General features: G+C 40.0%; 1 protein-coding gene across 1 annotated transcript in view; it reads left to right on the forward strand.

Annotated features, from left to right (window-relative positions):
* atg4a (autophagy related 4A, cysteine peptidase) overlaps positions 1-17,252 on the forward strand; it is a 56,952-nt gene that overhangs the window by 20,424 nt on the left and 19,276 nt on the right. The window contains exons 4-9 of the mRNA XM_063061052.1: positions 6,540-6,638; positions 9,698-9,799; positions 11,005-11,077; positions 14,271-14,350; positions 15,688-15,872; positions 16,418-16,496. Coding sequence (XP_062917122.1) covers positions 6,540-6,638; positions 9,698-9,799; positions 11,005-11,077; positions 14,271-14,350; positions 15,688-15,872; positions 16,418-16,496 — 618 coding nt within the window. The remainder of the gene's footprint in view (positions 1-6,539; positions 6,639-9,697; positions 9,800-11,004; positions 11,078-14,270; positions 14,351-15,687; positions 15,873-16,417; positions 16,497-17,252) is intronic.

A 17,252-nucleotide genomic window follows, 5' to 3' on the forward strand; every position in this document is an offset into this window, starting at 1 on the left:
AGTCCTAGGCCCTGATCTGCCTTTTTCCAGGTTATGTTGACCTGCTTTTTACCCTTTTCCTCCCTAATTGATTTGAATGCAGAGACATGGTTACAATTATTGGTGGTGTTACACACCAGCAGCAATATATATGAAATTGAGTCGGGTTTTTATAAATAAACAATGAAATTTATTAACCTCTACTCAAAAACATAGAAGAGTAAACAAACGACTAACTGAAACAGAAGTTAACAGTGTTATGCGTCTGTAGTTATCAAACAGTCGAACATGGAGACAATTCTTAACAGATCTTACTCAAACACAGTCTTAAAGTGGTAGTTCAAAGAGTCCAAGTGATTTATGAAATAAGTTAGAGGAGAGACTTCCCGAACCAGCGATGAAGAAAAGATGAAACTGCTGACGCAAATCCCAGCCGAGAAATGCCTTGTCCAAAGAGATCACAAAGAATAAAATTTCTCACAGTAACTGACCTTTCACCGGAGGTAGTCACCACACAACACCCAAGACCATGTGGGGGTTAACCAAAAGTGTGTGCCACAATACCCGTATGGACCATACCAAATGTCAATCACAGAACGCCATTGATTTCTTGGGTTCACGTGAAGCTGGCAGTTCTTCACTCTCTCTCTCTTTCCTTCTTCGATTACGTAACCACTGACTGTGACTACCCAACAAAACAACTACGCAACAAACTGCAGTCTCCCCTTTTATACCGGTTGGAACATGCCATCACGTGATATCACATTACCCCACTATCACGACAATTACATCATGCCAATATCACGAGATAATTACATCATGCTCACAGGCTACTCACGGGACAGGTAACAGTGGTGATCATTTGAAACTGAGATGAAGGACAATGAATCTCTGGAAATGATCCACTGAAAGGTTGTTGACGCTAGATAATTGGGTACATATAAAGTGAGAGCTGGTGAAATTTGGAAAGATCAAGGAATTAAGGCTCGGAAAAACTACAGCTGAAGCGATGAGGCCTAGGGCAGATCAGCTGTGATCATATTGAATGGCAGCACAGGTTTGAAGAGCGAGGTCACCTGCTCTTGCCCTTATTTTCTAATATTCCCATATTCCTGATGGTATGCTAATCCTCGCCATTTCTGCAAAGCCCTACTTCTGTTTTAAAAGTGTCAAGCAAATGTGATATCATCCTTGTACACTCTTCTCTCACCTGGATTATTACAGTTTCACCCAAAACACAATTGAATTTTTCAGCAAAGTACAAACATCTGAAGTAGTCTATGGATGCCTCACTGATGTGTCCATCTAGTGCACCCATTGGGAACAGCAGTTCCCTACATTATTATTGTTAGTTAGCTATTGTGTAAACCATCATCAACAACTATTATACATGTAAGGGGGGTTTCGACTTTTATGTTACTGTGGAGGCTAATTAAAATGGCGTCTTTGTTATGTTAATCTGGGGAATGCGGCTTTGTTGTGTTAAACGCTGAGAAAGTTTGCGCTAGCAGTTTGTTTTTGCTTTAGAGTGTGATAAGAGAGTGCTATTAACCAATTGGGATAGTTGTTATGGTTTTGGTGTATTTGAAGATACTGTATACGCAGGGTTTTGGGGCAGAAGGCGGGAGAGCGAGACAAGAGGATGGACCAGGTGCTGTGAGTCCGCTAACGGGGTCGGACCCCGAGCGGGACGTTCGGCGAGGAGACGGAGACGGACTCGTGTGGAGCGTCTGGTCGACCACCGTTGTTGGTCCCAGGTGGCCGGTCGAGGTGGTCCGAGGGGGTCGCAGGGTGAAGAAGAAGGTCCTTGAGCTCCAACGGTTTTTGTGCACGAAGAGATTGAACTTTGATAAATGTGGCGCCTTTTATTTGGCTTTTATATTTTATTCTCTTTTAATTATATAGTTCCAGTAATATCTATAAACTGTAAATCATTTAATTGCATCTGGTGTATTGTCTGTTATTTGGGCAGGGTGGGGTACCTCACACAGCATCCACACAAACGAATTACCCAGTTTGCTGGGGCCGAGGCTGTTCCCCTAGACGACAGCGAGCCGAGCGACCCTGAGGGTGTCTGGGGGGGCTACATACATTTTGGTCATTGAAGAAAGTAAAGGCCAAATCTGACCATAAAAGTTGCGATCCTATCTCACAGTCCATCAAAAGGTAGCAATGTTAGCCTGGAATATTGAACACAGGAGTTATTGAATTCAAGTTAGAGACAATTAAGAGACTCTTTAGATTGACACATGGATGAAAAAAAATGGAGGGCTATGTTGAGGAAAGTGCTAGATTGATCTTGGAGTACGTTAAAAGGTTAGCACAACATTGTGGGCTGCGAGGTCTGTCCTGTGCGCTACGGTCTATGTTCTATGTTCTAAATGTTTACATAATAATAACCAAAGTAGAATCGGGCAGCACATTCCTAATTACTAGCCACGTAATGAGCAGCTTTCCTTACTACACCATGCATTTCTTGTCAATTACCAGTTATATAAGTTATATAAAGTTTATACATTTTATTAAAGTTTATACATATAAACTTTGTGAATCAGAACAATATTTCCTGATGAGGCTAAGATGGACAGGGAAAAAAAGTTCGGAGGAAGAGATTCACTGAAGTGTTGTACCGGCCTCAGCATCCAGTACATCATTTTCTGCCGTTTTCCCCAGCTCCATTGCATTCTCACCACTACTCACATCTTCACCTCTCATACCCTTTTTGCTTTCCACAGGGACCATTCCCTTTGGGTCTCTTGGGGCCATTCATCTCTCCCCCACCCCCAGCACTTCCCATTCCTAGCACTTTCCTGTGCAACCAAGGAGGTGCAACAGCTGTCCCTTTCCCTCCTCCATCACCACCATGCAGGGATCCAAATATCCCTTCCAAGTCAGGCAGAACTCCTTCTTCATCTCTTCCAGCGTGGTCTACTGCATTCAGTACTCATAGAAACATAGAAACATAGAAAATAGGTGCAGGAGTAGGCCATTCGGCCCTTCGAGCCTGCACCGCCATTTATTATGATCATGGCTGATCATCCAACTCAGAACCCTGCCCCAGCCTTCCCTCCATACCCCCTGATCCCCATAGCCACAAGGGCCATATCTAACTCCCTCTTAAATATAGCCAATGAACTGGCCTCAACTGTTTCCTGTGGCAGAGAATTCCACAGATTCACCACTCTCTGTGTGAAGAAGTTTTTCCTAATCTTGGTCCTAAAAGGCTTCCCTTTTATCCTCAAACTGTGACCCCTCGTTCTGGACTTCCCCAACATCGGGAACAATCTTCCTGCATCTAGCCTGTCCAATCCCTTAAGGATTTTATACGTTTCAGTCAGATCCCCCCTCAATCTTCTAAATTCCAACGAGTACAAGCCCAGTTCATCCAGTCTTTCTTCATATGAAACTCCTGCCATCCCAGGAATCAATCTGGTGAACCTTCTTTGTACTCCCTCTATGGCAAGGATGTCTTTCCTCAGATTAGGGGACCAAAACTGCACACAATACTCCAGGTGTGGTCTCACCAAGGCCTTGTACAACTGCAGTAGTACCTCCCTGCTCCTGTACTCGAATCCTCTCGCTATAAATGCCAGCATACCATTCGCCTTTTTCACCGCCTGCTGTCCCTGCATGCCCACTTTCAATGATTGGTGTATAATGACACCCAGGTCTTGTTGCACCTCCCCTTTTCCTAATCGGCCACCATTCAGATAATAATCTGTTTTCCTATTTTTGCTACCAAAGTGGATAACTTCACATTTATCCACATTAAATTGCATCTTCCATGAATTTGCCCACTCATCCAACCTATCCAAGTCACTCTGCATCCTCTTAGCATCCTCCTCACAGCTAACACTGCCACCCAGCTTCGTGTCATCCGCAAACTTGGAGATGCTGCATTTAATTCCCTCATCCAAATCATTAATATATATTGTAAACAACTGGGGTCCCAGCACTGAGCCTTGCGGTACCCCACTAGTCACCGCCTGCCATTCTGAAAAGGTCCTGTTTATTCCCACTCTTTGCTTCCTGTCTGCTAACCAATTCTCTATCCACATCAATACCTTACTCCCAATACCGTGTGCTTTAAGTTTGCACACTAATCTCCTGTGTGGGACCTTGTCAAAAGCCTTTTGAAAATCCAAATATACCACATCCACTGGTTCTCCCCTATCCACTCTACTAGTTACATCCTCAAAAAATTCTATGAGATTCGTCAGACATGATTTTCCTTTCACAAATCCATGCTGATTTTGTCCGATGATTTCACCGCTTTCCACATGTGCTGTTATCACATCTTTGATAACTGACTCCAGCAGTTTCCCCACCACCGACGTTAGGCTAACCGGTCTATAATTCCCCGGTTTCTCTCTCCCTCCTTTTTTAAAAAGTGGGGTTACATTAGCCACCCTCCAATCCTCAGGAACTAGTCCAGAATCTAACGAGTTTTGAAAAATTATCACTGATGCATCCACTATTTCTTGGGCTACTTCCTTAAGCACTCTGGGATGCAGACCATCTGGCCCTGGGGATTTATCTGCCTTCAATCCCTTCAATTTACCTAACACCACTTCCCTACTAACATGTATTTCGCTCAGTTCCTCCATCTCACTGGACCCTCTGTCCCCTACTATTTCTGGAAGATTATTTATGTCTTCCTTAGTGAAGACAGAACCAAAGTAATTATTCAATTGGTCTGCCATGTCCTTGCTCCCCATAATCAATTCACCTGTTTCTGTCTGTAGGGGACCTACATTTGTCTTTACCAGTCTTTTCCTTTTTACATATCTATAAAAGCTTTTACAGTCAGTTTTTATGTTCCCTGCCAGTTTTCTCTCATAATCTTTTTTCCCCTTCCTAATTAAGCCCTTTGTCCTCCTCTGCTGAACTCTGAATTTCTCCCAGTCCTCAGGTGAGCCACTTTCTCTGGCTAATTTGTATGCTTCTTCTTCTTTGGAATTGATACTATCCCTAATTTCTCTTGTCAGCCACGGGTGCACTACCTTCCTTGATTTATTCTTTTGCCAAACTGGGATGAGCAATTGTTGTAGTTCATCCATGCAATCTTTAAATGCTTGCCATTGCATATCCACCGTCAATCCTTTAAGTGTCATTTGCCAGTCTATCTTAGCTAATTCACGTCTCATACCTTCAAATTTACCCCTCTTTAAGTTGAGAATCTTTGTTTCTGAATTATCTATGTCACTCTCCATCTTAATGAAGAATTCCACCATATTATGGTCACTCTTACCCAAGGGGCCTCTCACGACAAGATGTACCCTCATGATGCACCCTCCTTTACTTTGGTGAAACCAAGCCTAGACTTGGTGACTGTGCACCTGTCTAGCCTGTCCACAAGCCTAGGCTGTGCAGTGCACCTGGGCTCTGTCTACAAAGGTCATTTTGACCTTCTAGTTGGGATAAAATTAAGATTAGCTTTATTTGTCATATATGTATTGAAACATTGAAACATAGAGTGAAATGTGTGTTGTTTTGTGTCTGAGAATGTGTTGGGATCAGCCTGCCAGTGTCGCCATGCTTCTGGCACAAATATACCATGCCCATAACTCGCCTTGCACATCTTCGGAATGTGGGAGGAAACCATGTGCTGACGGGGAGATCGTACAAATTCCTTACAGGCAGCGGTGGGAATTAAACCCGGATTTCCGGTCACTGGTGCTGTAAAGCATTAAGCTAGCCGCTGTGCTACTGTGCCATCAAAGTGTTTGCTTGATATTGTAACTCTCCTCCACAATCCCACTCTGACCTTCTTTCCTTAGTTTTCTCCATTGCTATGGCCAAACACAAGTTGGAGGATCGACATCTTCCATTCTATTTGGGTAGCTTGCAAGTCATTGAATTTCAGTAGATTGACACCTCCAGTCCTCTCTTCCCAAGTATACTCACATATCCACCTAGTTTACTGCTCACTCTTTTCACCTTTCCTAATCCTTTCCATCTGGTTCCATCTACCCATTATCGACTCCCCCATTGGGTTCCACCTGTCACCTACCAGCTTCTATAATCCCCTTGTACTGCTAGAAGCTGGCAATCTTTCCTGTTCCTTCTTCATACTGATGTGGTATCTTGACCCAAGGCATTGACTTCCACCTTATGCCTCCACTGTTGCTATTTGTCCTGATGAGTTTCTCCAGCATTTCTGTTTGTTAATTCAGATTCCAGCACCTGCACTGTCTTTTATCTTCAGAACAGCCAAATGTCATACTCCTGCTCCTATTGCATTAACCCTTCAACTAATGGCAGTAGTCTCTGCTCTGCTCTGCTCTGTGTAAAGCCATCAATATTTACTGCACCTCTCATCAAATCTGCACCTTCTATCTGTTTATAGTTGAATATTTATGGATTACTTTGATTTTTCTCCACAAATAAAAAAGGGAAAAGAAATATATGAAAATATTTGAAATTCAAACCACATTTGTGGAAAAATTACACAATCATATGCATAATGTATATACTATGGCAATAAATTTTTTTGGAAAAAGTAAAATATTTACATCTGCTGAAGCTGTATAGTAAATTCTCCTCTTTTGTTTACACAGGGGGGACTGGTCCTTCTTCCGATACTGGCTGGGGGTGTATGTTACGCTGTGGGCAGATGATTCTGGCACAAGCATTGATATGCAAGCACCTGGGGATAGGTATGTTGATATTATAATATCTTATTACTGTTGCGGCTAGTAGGTGTAACAATTCACTGCAATTGGATCCTTGACTTCCTTGTCGAGGGACCACAGTCAGTGTGGATTAGAAATAGCGTCTCCGCCTTCACTGACAATCAACATAGGCCCAGCTCAGATACCAGCATCTATAAGTTCACTGATGACACAACTTTTGTTGGCATAATCTCAAATGATGATGAGGAGGTGTATAGGAGAGAGCTAGATCAGCTGGTTGAGTGGTGTCACAATAACAGGCTTGCACTTGGTGTCAGTAAGACCAAGGAATTGATTGGTTACTTCAGGAAAGAGAAGTTGAAGGAACACGTACCAGTCCTCTTCAAGGAGTCAGTACTAGAAAGTCCGAGCAGTTTCAAGTTCCTAGTCTCTAAATATCTATCTTGGGCCCAAATATATTGATGTAATTATGAAGAAAGTACACTAGGGGCTATGTTTCATTTGGAGTTTGAGGAGATTTTGTATGTCACCAAAAAATCTAGCAAATTTCTCATAGAGTTGATGTTTGAAATAATAGATGATTTATTAAAAGCTGGTCAAAGTTGATCTACCTGAGCAATTTGGTACAGATTTTGCATTTTCAGTTGGTGAAATTACCAGTAATTTACAGAATGGTGACTACAGAAAGACTTAATTAAGAAGCAGACTAGGACAATTACAGAAAAAAAAATGATTATCCACAGGTCTAGCAATAAATCCAATTTTCTATTACAACAATGATTAACATAATCAGTTAAATTCCTGAAACTTGTGTCATCACTGTGATATTCCATATCTCTATTTAATCCAATTTTCTATTAACAATAGGTGCACATGATAATATAATTAGATACATTAATGAAACTTGGTTGTCATCACTGTTGTATTCCATGTCACTATTTAATCCAGTTTTCTATTACAACAATGGGTGCACACTATAATATAATCAGATCAATTCCTGAAACTTTGGTATTCCATATCTCAGCTTAATCCAATTTTCTTTGAACAACAGGTGCATGTGATAATATAATTAGATAAATTCCTGAAACCTGAGTGTCATTGCTGTTGTATTCCATGTCTCTACTGTTAGCCTTTGTCTACAGTATTTACTAGTTATTTTCCCTCACTACTCTTTCCGGCTAATGCACAAGATCAGAAAAGGCTGCAGAAGGTTGTAAACTGAACTAACTCCACCATGGTTACTAGCCTCCCCACCATCAAGCATATCTTTAAAAAGCAATGCCTGAAGAAGGTGCCATCTATCATTAAATACCCCCACCAGCCAGGATGTACCCTCTTCACTTTGCTACTACCATTGTGGAGGAGGTACAGGAGTCCAAAGGCACATACTCAATATTTTAGAAACAGCTTCTTCCCCCTCAGCTGTCAGATTTTTGAATGGACTGTGAACTTATGAAAATTTCCTCACTATTTTGCTTCCTTTTTGCACTAAATGTTTTTTAATATTATTGTAATCTATTGTAATTTTTACTGTATTTCATTGTGCTGATGGCACAAGACAGCAAATTTCATGATATATGTCAGTGATAATAAACTTCACTCTGATTCTAATTCTTTATTTCAAAAAGCAAACATATATGGAGGCCTGGTAATAGAGTCTCTCCTAACTCAAAATACACTAAGTTTTTTTAATATATTCTTTAAGTACAAAGATAGCAGCCGGTGATTAAGTACAATTTCAATAGTTTGTAGTGCAGAGTTGACCTTAATGATTGGTCAAGTGGCAAATGGTTCCACAGAATTACATAATATACAATGGGAGCATGTTTCAGCTGATAAGACCAACTCTGAATATTCAAACATGCTTGTGGAGGTAATTCATATGGATGTTATAAATGTTTCTGAGCTATAAAAAAATCTAGGTATTCAAAGTATTCCTTCTTCATCACAGTATTGAGGATTGGTACTCTAGATACACAAACATCTTAAGTATTGATTAATAAAACAAAAAACGCCTGTGACCATAGTTGTATACTATGTGGCACAATAGTCAGTCTGAAACCTTCCTTATTTTGAGTCACAATGATACAAAATACCTTAGCTGAAGACGTTGGTGTCAGATTTGATGTAAACCTATTAACACAGCCCTATTGTCAGTACATTTGGCTATTGCATATGAGAATATCTTGTGATTGTGTTTTATCAAACCATTCTGTTATGTAGCCTGTTCTCTTCACAATCTGTGCTGTTTGTTTGTGCAGCTGCACTTGGGAGGGTTGTTTCTTATTGTATTAAATGGTGATTACTAAAATGTAATTCCTGAGTATAGCTGCGACTTCCTAACAAAAACCTGAACAACGTAAAAGTTAACCAATGACACTCTAAACTCCAGGACTTCTCCATTCACACCAGAGCCACTGCTCTTTTTGTCCCTATCTCTTGCTTGGGGTTCTGATTTTCTGTGCTATACAACTCTATGATTCTTTGACCTTTCAGAGTGTATATTAATTCCCCAACAGCTGATTTTGACCATCAACTTTTACTCAATTTCTTCCCCATCCATCTATTCTATTACTGCACCATTAACACTTTTAAAGGTAAGTATTTATTCCAACTGTAACTAATATAAATACCACTAGAAAACCATTAAGTCTTGTGCTGTACAACACATCTTTCTTTAGTAAATCATGGTAATGACTGATATCTATATTATTACACTGGCTGAGTTATAAGTATCTCTACTCAACATATTGTGAAAACTACTGCTTTCCCTGGGTTGCTTCTATGTAAAAATATTAAGTTGTTTCATTAAATTGATTTGTAATGCATTAACGTAGCAGTTAATTCCGGAGTGTGTGAATGCCTCGTCTGATTTTAATAAAGCTTCATCAATGCTTGCAGTGAAGTAATTCCTCTCAACAATGTTGTTTACTTATCAGCCATCTTGCTTAAACAGAATGACTGAAACAAGCAAGTATTTTCATTAATATGTAGCAAGATACTAATACTTTTAAAGTTATTTCAAACTGTCTTTTATATAAATATGCATTCATTAGTTGGTTAATTGAAATGTTTTGATGCAGATTGGCGATGGGAGAAAGGCAAATGGCAGCCAGAGCCTTATTACCGGATTCTGCAGTGTTTTCTGGACAGAAAGGATAGTTGTTATTCGATTCATCAAATGGGTAAGGGAGATGTGATGGATTAAACACCAGTGAAACCACTGCTAAGAATTGGCTGTGCATTTGCAGCATCGTGCCATACACATATAGAAAATGGTGCAGAAATAAACTATAGTTGTAACAGTATGTCTTAATTCTCATCTAAATAGAAAATTTCAGGCAGATAGTGCCTTGGCTTTGGACTGTAAGATATTGCAAATTCAGAAAGTGTGCCATTTCCCCATGCTGTACCTGTTACGGAGATGGTGGCAATGGCATTACAGGTTTGTTAGATATTGCACGCTGAACAGCTAGAGACAGCAGCACCAATGATCTACCGTCTGTATCCTTAACTTCAGGTATTGGTGAGTTGGTGTTTTGTTTTACTTGTGATAGCTCAGCAAGTGATTTTTACTCTCAAGTCTGTTAGAATGTTGAAAGTTGCCTATAATTTGTATCTGAAGCAGAATCTATTTTGATTTAAAAATACAAATCTTGCAGATAAGATAACAAAAATTAAGTATTTTAGAGCATTGATTGTAGCCAGGTAGAGGAAAACACAATTTTTACGTTAAATGCCTTCTCCCTCCCCTGCCTTCTCTCTCCATCCCCCCGCTCTCCCTCCCCCCCTTTTCCTCCTCTCTTGCCCCCTCTCTATACTGCTTATGATGATATACTTGCTAACCCAGATCCCCTTCCTCCAGCCATGGTGGAAAGATGAGTCTGAATATCATTTAAGGCTTAAATTTTGAAAAAGTGTCTCTCTGGTCAATGTGAAAATGAGATATTTAAATGTATCTTTGCAAGTTGTGCAACAATGCTTAACTGGCTGATTTTTAAATTCTGTGTTTCAGTAAGTAAAGCCAAATTGTTTGATTTTAGAAAAAAGAGCAGCTGACCCAAGTGAGGGACTGAGCCTAATAGAGCCAATGGTACTAAACGAAAATTAGTACTAGATGCTAATCTTATACTAATTTTCAGACCAGAAATGAGATGGGAAGAGAGGGACAGCAGGGAGACCAGACAATTCTCTTTGGATTGGATAACCAAAGAATGTATGGTGCTACCAAAATGTTATAAACTAGCTGCTTTAATTTGAGCCTTGTTGCATTGTCGTTGTTCACTCATATTGCTCAAATGACTTGGCTTTCTAGCAAAATGTTATTGTTATGCACTCTTATGATTGTCCTGAGTGAATTCTAACTCTTCCAATCTTCTCTTTTTAACAGCTCAGATGGGAGTGGGAGAGGGCAAATCTGTAGGGGAATGGTATGGACCCAACACAGTGGCTCAAGTACTCAAGTAAGTGAAGAATGAAAAGTTCCAGACATTCTTCTTGATTTTAATTTCTATTTTAATGTCTATTTTTTCTGTGTTACATTTTGTGATTGAGACATTTGGATATACACTGTAGGTGGGGAAGGGTATGTTTTTAGTGAAGGAACTGGAAATGGCAAGAAGTTACATAATTGGAAACAGTTTTCCATTCATTGGCTGGCTACTGTGAAAGCTACAGTATTATAGAGTACTATGGTACAGAAACAGGTCCTTCAACCTCTGGTCTTTTGCTTAGTCCTTTCTACCTGCACCTGGACCATAGCCCCCCGAACCTCTGCCTTTCAGGTGCTTATCCAAACTTCTTTTAAATGTTACAGTTGAATCCAAATCTACCACTTCTACCACTCACTGAAATTCTTCTAAATTCCAGCGAAAACAGGCCCAGAACCATCAAATGTTCCACATATGATAACCCTTTCATTCCTGGAATCATCCTTCTGAACTTCCGCTGAACCCTCTCCAATGCCAGCACACCCAGCACATCCAGCACATCTTTTCATAGATAAGGAGCCAAAACGGTTCACAATAATCAAGGTGAGGTATCACCAGCGCCTTATAAAGCCTCAGCATGAAATTCCTGCTCTTATATTTCAGACCTCTTGAAATGAATGCTAACATTGCATTTGCCTTCCTCACCATTGACTCAACCTTCAAGTTAACCTGTAGGGTGTTCTGCACAAGGATTCCCAAGTTCTTTTGCATCTCAGATATTTGGATTTTCTCCCTGTTTAGAAAACAGTCTGCACATTTATTACTTCTTCTACCAAAGTGCGTGACCATGCATTTTCCAACATTTTATTTCTTTTGCCACTTTCTTGCCCATTCTCCTAATCTGTCTAAGTCCAGGGCACCATTGCTCAGTACAAGAGGACATGGCTTTAAGGTAAGGGGTGGGAAGTTCAAGGGGAATATTAGAGGAAGGTTTTTTACTCAGAGCGTGGTTGGTGTGCGGAATGCACTGCCTGAGTCAGTGGCAGATACACTAGTGAAGTTTAAGAGACTGCTAGACAGGTATATGGAGGAATGTAAGGTGGGGGGTTATATGGGAGGTAGAGTTTAAGGGTCCGCACAACACAGTGGGCTGAAGGGCCTGTACTGTGCTGTACTGTTCTATGTGCTATGTTCTGTGGCCTTCCTGTTTCCTCAACACACCCTGCCCCTCCATCAATCTTTGTATCATCTGTAAACTTGGCAACAAAGCCATCATCTTAATCATTAATATATGGCATAAAAAGAAGTGGTCCCAGCTCCAACCCCTGTGGAGCACTAGTCACTGGCAGCCAACCAGAAAAGGATCCTTTTATTCCCAGTCACTGCCTCCTACCAATCAACCAATGCTCTAGCCATGCTAGTATCTTTCCTGTAATACCATGGGCTCTTAACTTGGTAAGCAGCCTCGTGTGTGGCACCTTGACAAAGGCCTTCTGAAAATCCAAATATACAACATCCTGCATTCCCTTTATCTATCCTGCATGTAATCTCCTCGAAGAATTCCACCAGGTTAGTAATGTTGCGTCAGCCAATCAGGATGGTAGAATCTGGAGAAGGTTCTAGAGAGAGTGGAGTGCAGAGAGTTTCGTGAAGGACTCTCTGGTGTGGGGCTTCTTGGCGGGAGCAGTGGAGCAGGACAGAATGAAGATGCTGCAGAATGCCGTTGCAAGAAGTGCTTTGTGCAAATGAATTGCTCTTAAGGACGAAGGACAATATTCCTGACAGAGTGAGCCAGTTTTCTCGAGATGGTCTTCAAGGGGAGTTTGAAAATATGTCTGGTGTTTTCATGCACACCATGGGTCCAGCACGTGAGTAAGAGATACACCTCCAAATACTCCAGTATGTGTACATTGGACTGGCTTAACTGTAATTGGCCCCGTTTCTTTTTCTTATTAACTGTGTGATAAAGCTGAAATTGGCAAATATGCTTTCTTTATAATTTTATGCGGTGTACAATCTGTTATTTCTTGCCGACCGATAAATGTGTGTGGGCAGTATTTACACAGCATTCACTCAAGTTAAGGTTCCGTTAATCAGAACATCCCAACTCTCTTGTCTGGTTGAACCCCTAATCGTACTGACCCTAGACGTATATTGTTTATAAAGGTGGCCTTCTCACCACTAAGTCCCGTGGCTGTTAGCCGAGTTGGCTATCGAGCCAAGCTTACATACAGTGAGAGGGTTACACATAAAATCCTCGCAGCCACCTGGGTTGGGTTTACTATGAACCCAAGATGCAGTTGCAAAGTTGCATTCTCTAAACCATCATACAGTTGCCATGGGCTTACGCCACTCCCCTGACATTGAGATAATATAATTTCTAAATAAACAACATGTGGCTACAATTTCCTCTGAGGTCAATCATGGAAGTACAAATAGAGTAACTTTTGAAATCTCAGAATATCCCAGAGCATTTCTAGACAATTTTGAAATACAATTACTGAGGCAATGTAGGAAATATGGTGTCCAATTTAGACAAAACTAGCTCCCACATGCAGCAATATGATGGTGGCCGAATATTCTCTCTTAATTATGTTTATTGAGGGGCAGTTATGGATAAGGACTTTCATGGGAATTTACATGCTGCCATTGAATCATTTGAATTCATTTAGGGGAGAAGGTTTAATTTTTTATTTGATAAAAAACACCTTGAAAATAGACTAATCATGCAGTACAACAATCAGTGTAGAATTTGTGTTTTAAGTGGAACCCACAGACTTCTGACTCAGAGACCAGAATGTCAACAAATGGATCATAATAGTCAGGACAAGTACCCTTTCCTGGAGGGGAATAAACCATCAACGGGACTGGTAAATCTGTGTGACCTGCTGCATTCCTCCAGCATTTTGTGTGTTTTGCTCTGGATTCCCAGCATCTGCAGAATGTTTAAAAAGTGTTTAAAATTCCCCTTCCCTGCCAGTTCAACGGAGTCCCTTTATAGTTTCTTTAAGGTGAGTTACTGGATGTGTTATTCCAGAAAGAATACTGCAGTCGAATGGAAATCCTAATAATGTGTATATTATTAATATTCTAAAAAATGTTTTCAATTTTTTCAATTATTGGCTTCTACCTAATTTAATTTATTTTTCTGTAATCATGTCTAGGAATCCATTTTCCTTATCTCCAAATAGAAATGCACGAGATGAGTATTTGCTTTTTTTCACAGAAAGCTTACGTTATTTGACGACTGGAATGCACTGGCAGTTTACATTTCCATGGACAATACTGTGGTTATTGAAGATATCAGTGAGTCTTAATAGTTCACTTATTTCATTAACAAGCCACGGTCCATTATTTAAAGTTGCAAGGTTCTGTGAGATTTGGCATAAGGTGGCTAGACTTCTGGTACTTAATATGGAAATCAGCTCCATTATCTGCCTTGCCAGTGGGTTTGTTGTACCATTAATGGGTTACTGAACAATTATATTGGATGAGAAATTATTTTTCTGTCTCTACACATTTCTGGTACAAGTGCCAAATGGCATCTTTAACCAAACATTTCCAGGAATTGATGGGCAGCATTTGCTTTGTACGGAAAAATATAACACTCTCTTGTCGGAAATACCAGAATTTCTGTTTCTGTTGATCTCATGCCAAACTCAAATGAGTTTCATGAGAAATAGAATCTTTTCTACCAGACAATTATTGCTGTGAGGCAATTCAGTTGTTTAAGTTTCTCTTTATAAACCAATGTTCAGAATATCACCCAACTGCAGTCTACCCCACTGACCCCATTCCCCAAGCAACTTTGTTATTACCACTTTCCCATTGTTACAGATAACAACATGAAATATTTCTAATGCAGCAGCGTTTTGCCCTGAAAAAGCAGAGAATATGAAATCCCAGATTTGCTAGTGATATACATGTATTTGCTATTGGAATGTCCTACCTAAGGGAACATATTAAACACACGAATTCTGAAAGGTAGCTCACTGTACTTTTAGAGTAATGCAAGATGGCAAAGGAATACTAGCTTTGTCAACTATACCCACATACCATGAATAAGCATTAAGAAAAATACTGTTAAATGAATAACCAGGTTAATGTCCTGATTAAAATTTAGCTCATTGAGTTGGTCCTAATAATGCGGAGTTTCAGTTACTTGGATTCCACCAAGTGTGGTTACCTTTTATGTCCCTTATCTACCTGGACCCCTGCATCCAGATGTGGAAGGCCCATGTTTTCGGTCTTAAGCATACTGGAACTGCATGGCAAGGCCCTTTATCAGAGTGGAATGTAGTTGACACTCCATCATTCAATGTTACTTGTACACTTTTTCTAATTTCCTCTGTGAATCGTATTAATCTACTTCATTTCTTTCTCCTAGACCCTTTCTTGCTTCCTTGTTCCTTAAATTTCTTTGACCATTCTAACATTAAAAACTTCTCAATATGAAATGACAAAGAAAGTTATTAAAGTATCATATTAATGTTCAGTGATCCATCCACTTTTAAGAAAATTAATGTTTTGGCACTGATGCCCGAAGAAGTGGTATATTTTATACCTTTCCCTTATATTCTCCAGTGATTACTGCTTTAAATTTGCATATTTCTTAATTTTTTTTATCTTTAAAATTGTTTCAGAAAAACTGTGCAAACATTGGTCTGAGAATTGCAGGTTACAAACTGATACCTCTCTGTACAGAGGTGATGTGCCCAAAAACCAGACTGTGTCTATGCACCATAAGGACTGGAAACCACTTTTACTGATTATACCTCTTCGTATGGGAATAAACCACATCAATCCCGTTTACATCAACGCGTTAAAGGCAAGTTTAAATCCATCATGCTTTCTAAAAGGCTTTGTCAGGAATTCTCTTGAGTTTAATGCTTACTAGTTCTAAGATCATCTATGTGAAGTTTTTAAAATAAGGCGTGACTGTAACCGACAGAAAGGGGGTGAGGCTCAGCTGGAGCCTCAGGTGGGTTGTAATATGGTTGATCTCCCATCTACTGTTTTGGAGCAGTTGCTGTTACTGACTTCCTCAATACAAAATACAGAACTTTGTAACCCATCATTAATGCTTCAGTCAAGACTCTTGCTTCTGAATTTTCTGCCATCCTGGTAATTCTTTTGCTTAACCAACTGAGTGGAATAACAGTATTGTTCTAAGGAGCAGTGTATACCTACAAAGATTAATCTTTTAGTTTTAAAAGGCCTGCTGTAGTTTCACAGACCTTTTTTATACGTGCAGCATTTTATCTCAGATTTTTTTTGTACTGTTTTTGTTTATTCCTGTATTTCTAAAATCTGAGTGTTCTGTTCTTGTAATCAATTTGTTTAATTTTACATCTGATTTCGTTTCCGTTCCAGGAGTGTTTTAAGATGCCTCAGTCTTTAGGAGTTTTAGGTGGAAAACCAAACAATGCTTATTATTTTATAGGATTTCTTGGTAAGTACATGGAGTTTTCATAATGAACAGAATTCTTGCACTCTGTTGCCTGCTGGAGGTGTTGGATACACTACTTAATAATGTTGAATGCTGCCAAATATGTAAATAATGTAATTACTTATCAGCAAATCAGATCCATTTGGGGGAAAAGAAACTTCACGTATGGCAGATTTTGAAAATAGAATTGAACAGTTATCACGATACTTTTATAGCTCGGGGTATCTGAACTTGGAGTTTAATTCCAGTGACATCTGCAAGCAAGTTTGTATGTTCCTTTGCTTGTGCATATGTTTCCTCCAAGTGCTCCGGTTTCCTCCCACAGTCTAAAGACGTACTGATTGGTCATTGTAAGTTGTCCTGTGATTAGGTTAGGGTTAAAACAATGAGTCAGACAGGCGCTAGAAGAGTTAAGCCAGCCAATTGGTGGGAGTGTTCAAGAACATCTTCAATCTATCACTGCTGCAGTTGGAGGATCCCATCTGCTTCAAAACTATGACAATCAGAGCAGGGTGAGCTGCCTCAACAACTATCACCCAATTGCACGCATATCTACTGTGATGAAGTGCTTTGAGAGGTTGGTTATGACCAGAATTAACGCAGTCGGTTTGGCTTGGCAACAACATCTCCTCCACGATCTCCATCAGCACAGGTGCCACGAGGCTGTGTGGTTAGTCCCTTGCTTTTTTTGCTTTACACTTTGACTGTGTGGCTAAGCATTGCTCCAATACCATATTCCAGTTTGCTGATGACAACCAC

The sequence above is a fragment of the Mobula hypostoma genome, chromosome 10, assembly GCF_963921235.1.
Source record: "Mobula hypostoma chromosome 10, sMobHyp1.1, whole genome shotgun sequence".
Taxonomy (NCBI): Eukaryota; Metazoa; Chordata; class Chondrichthyes; order Myliobatiformes; family Myliobatidae; genus Mobula; species Mobula hypostoma.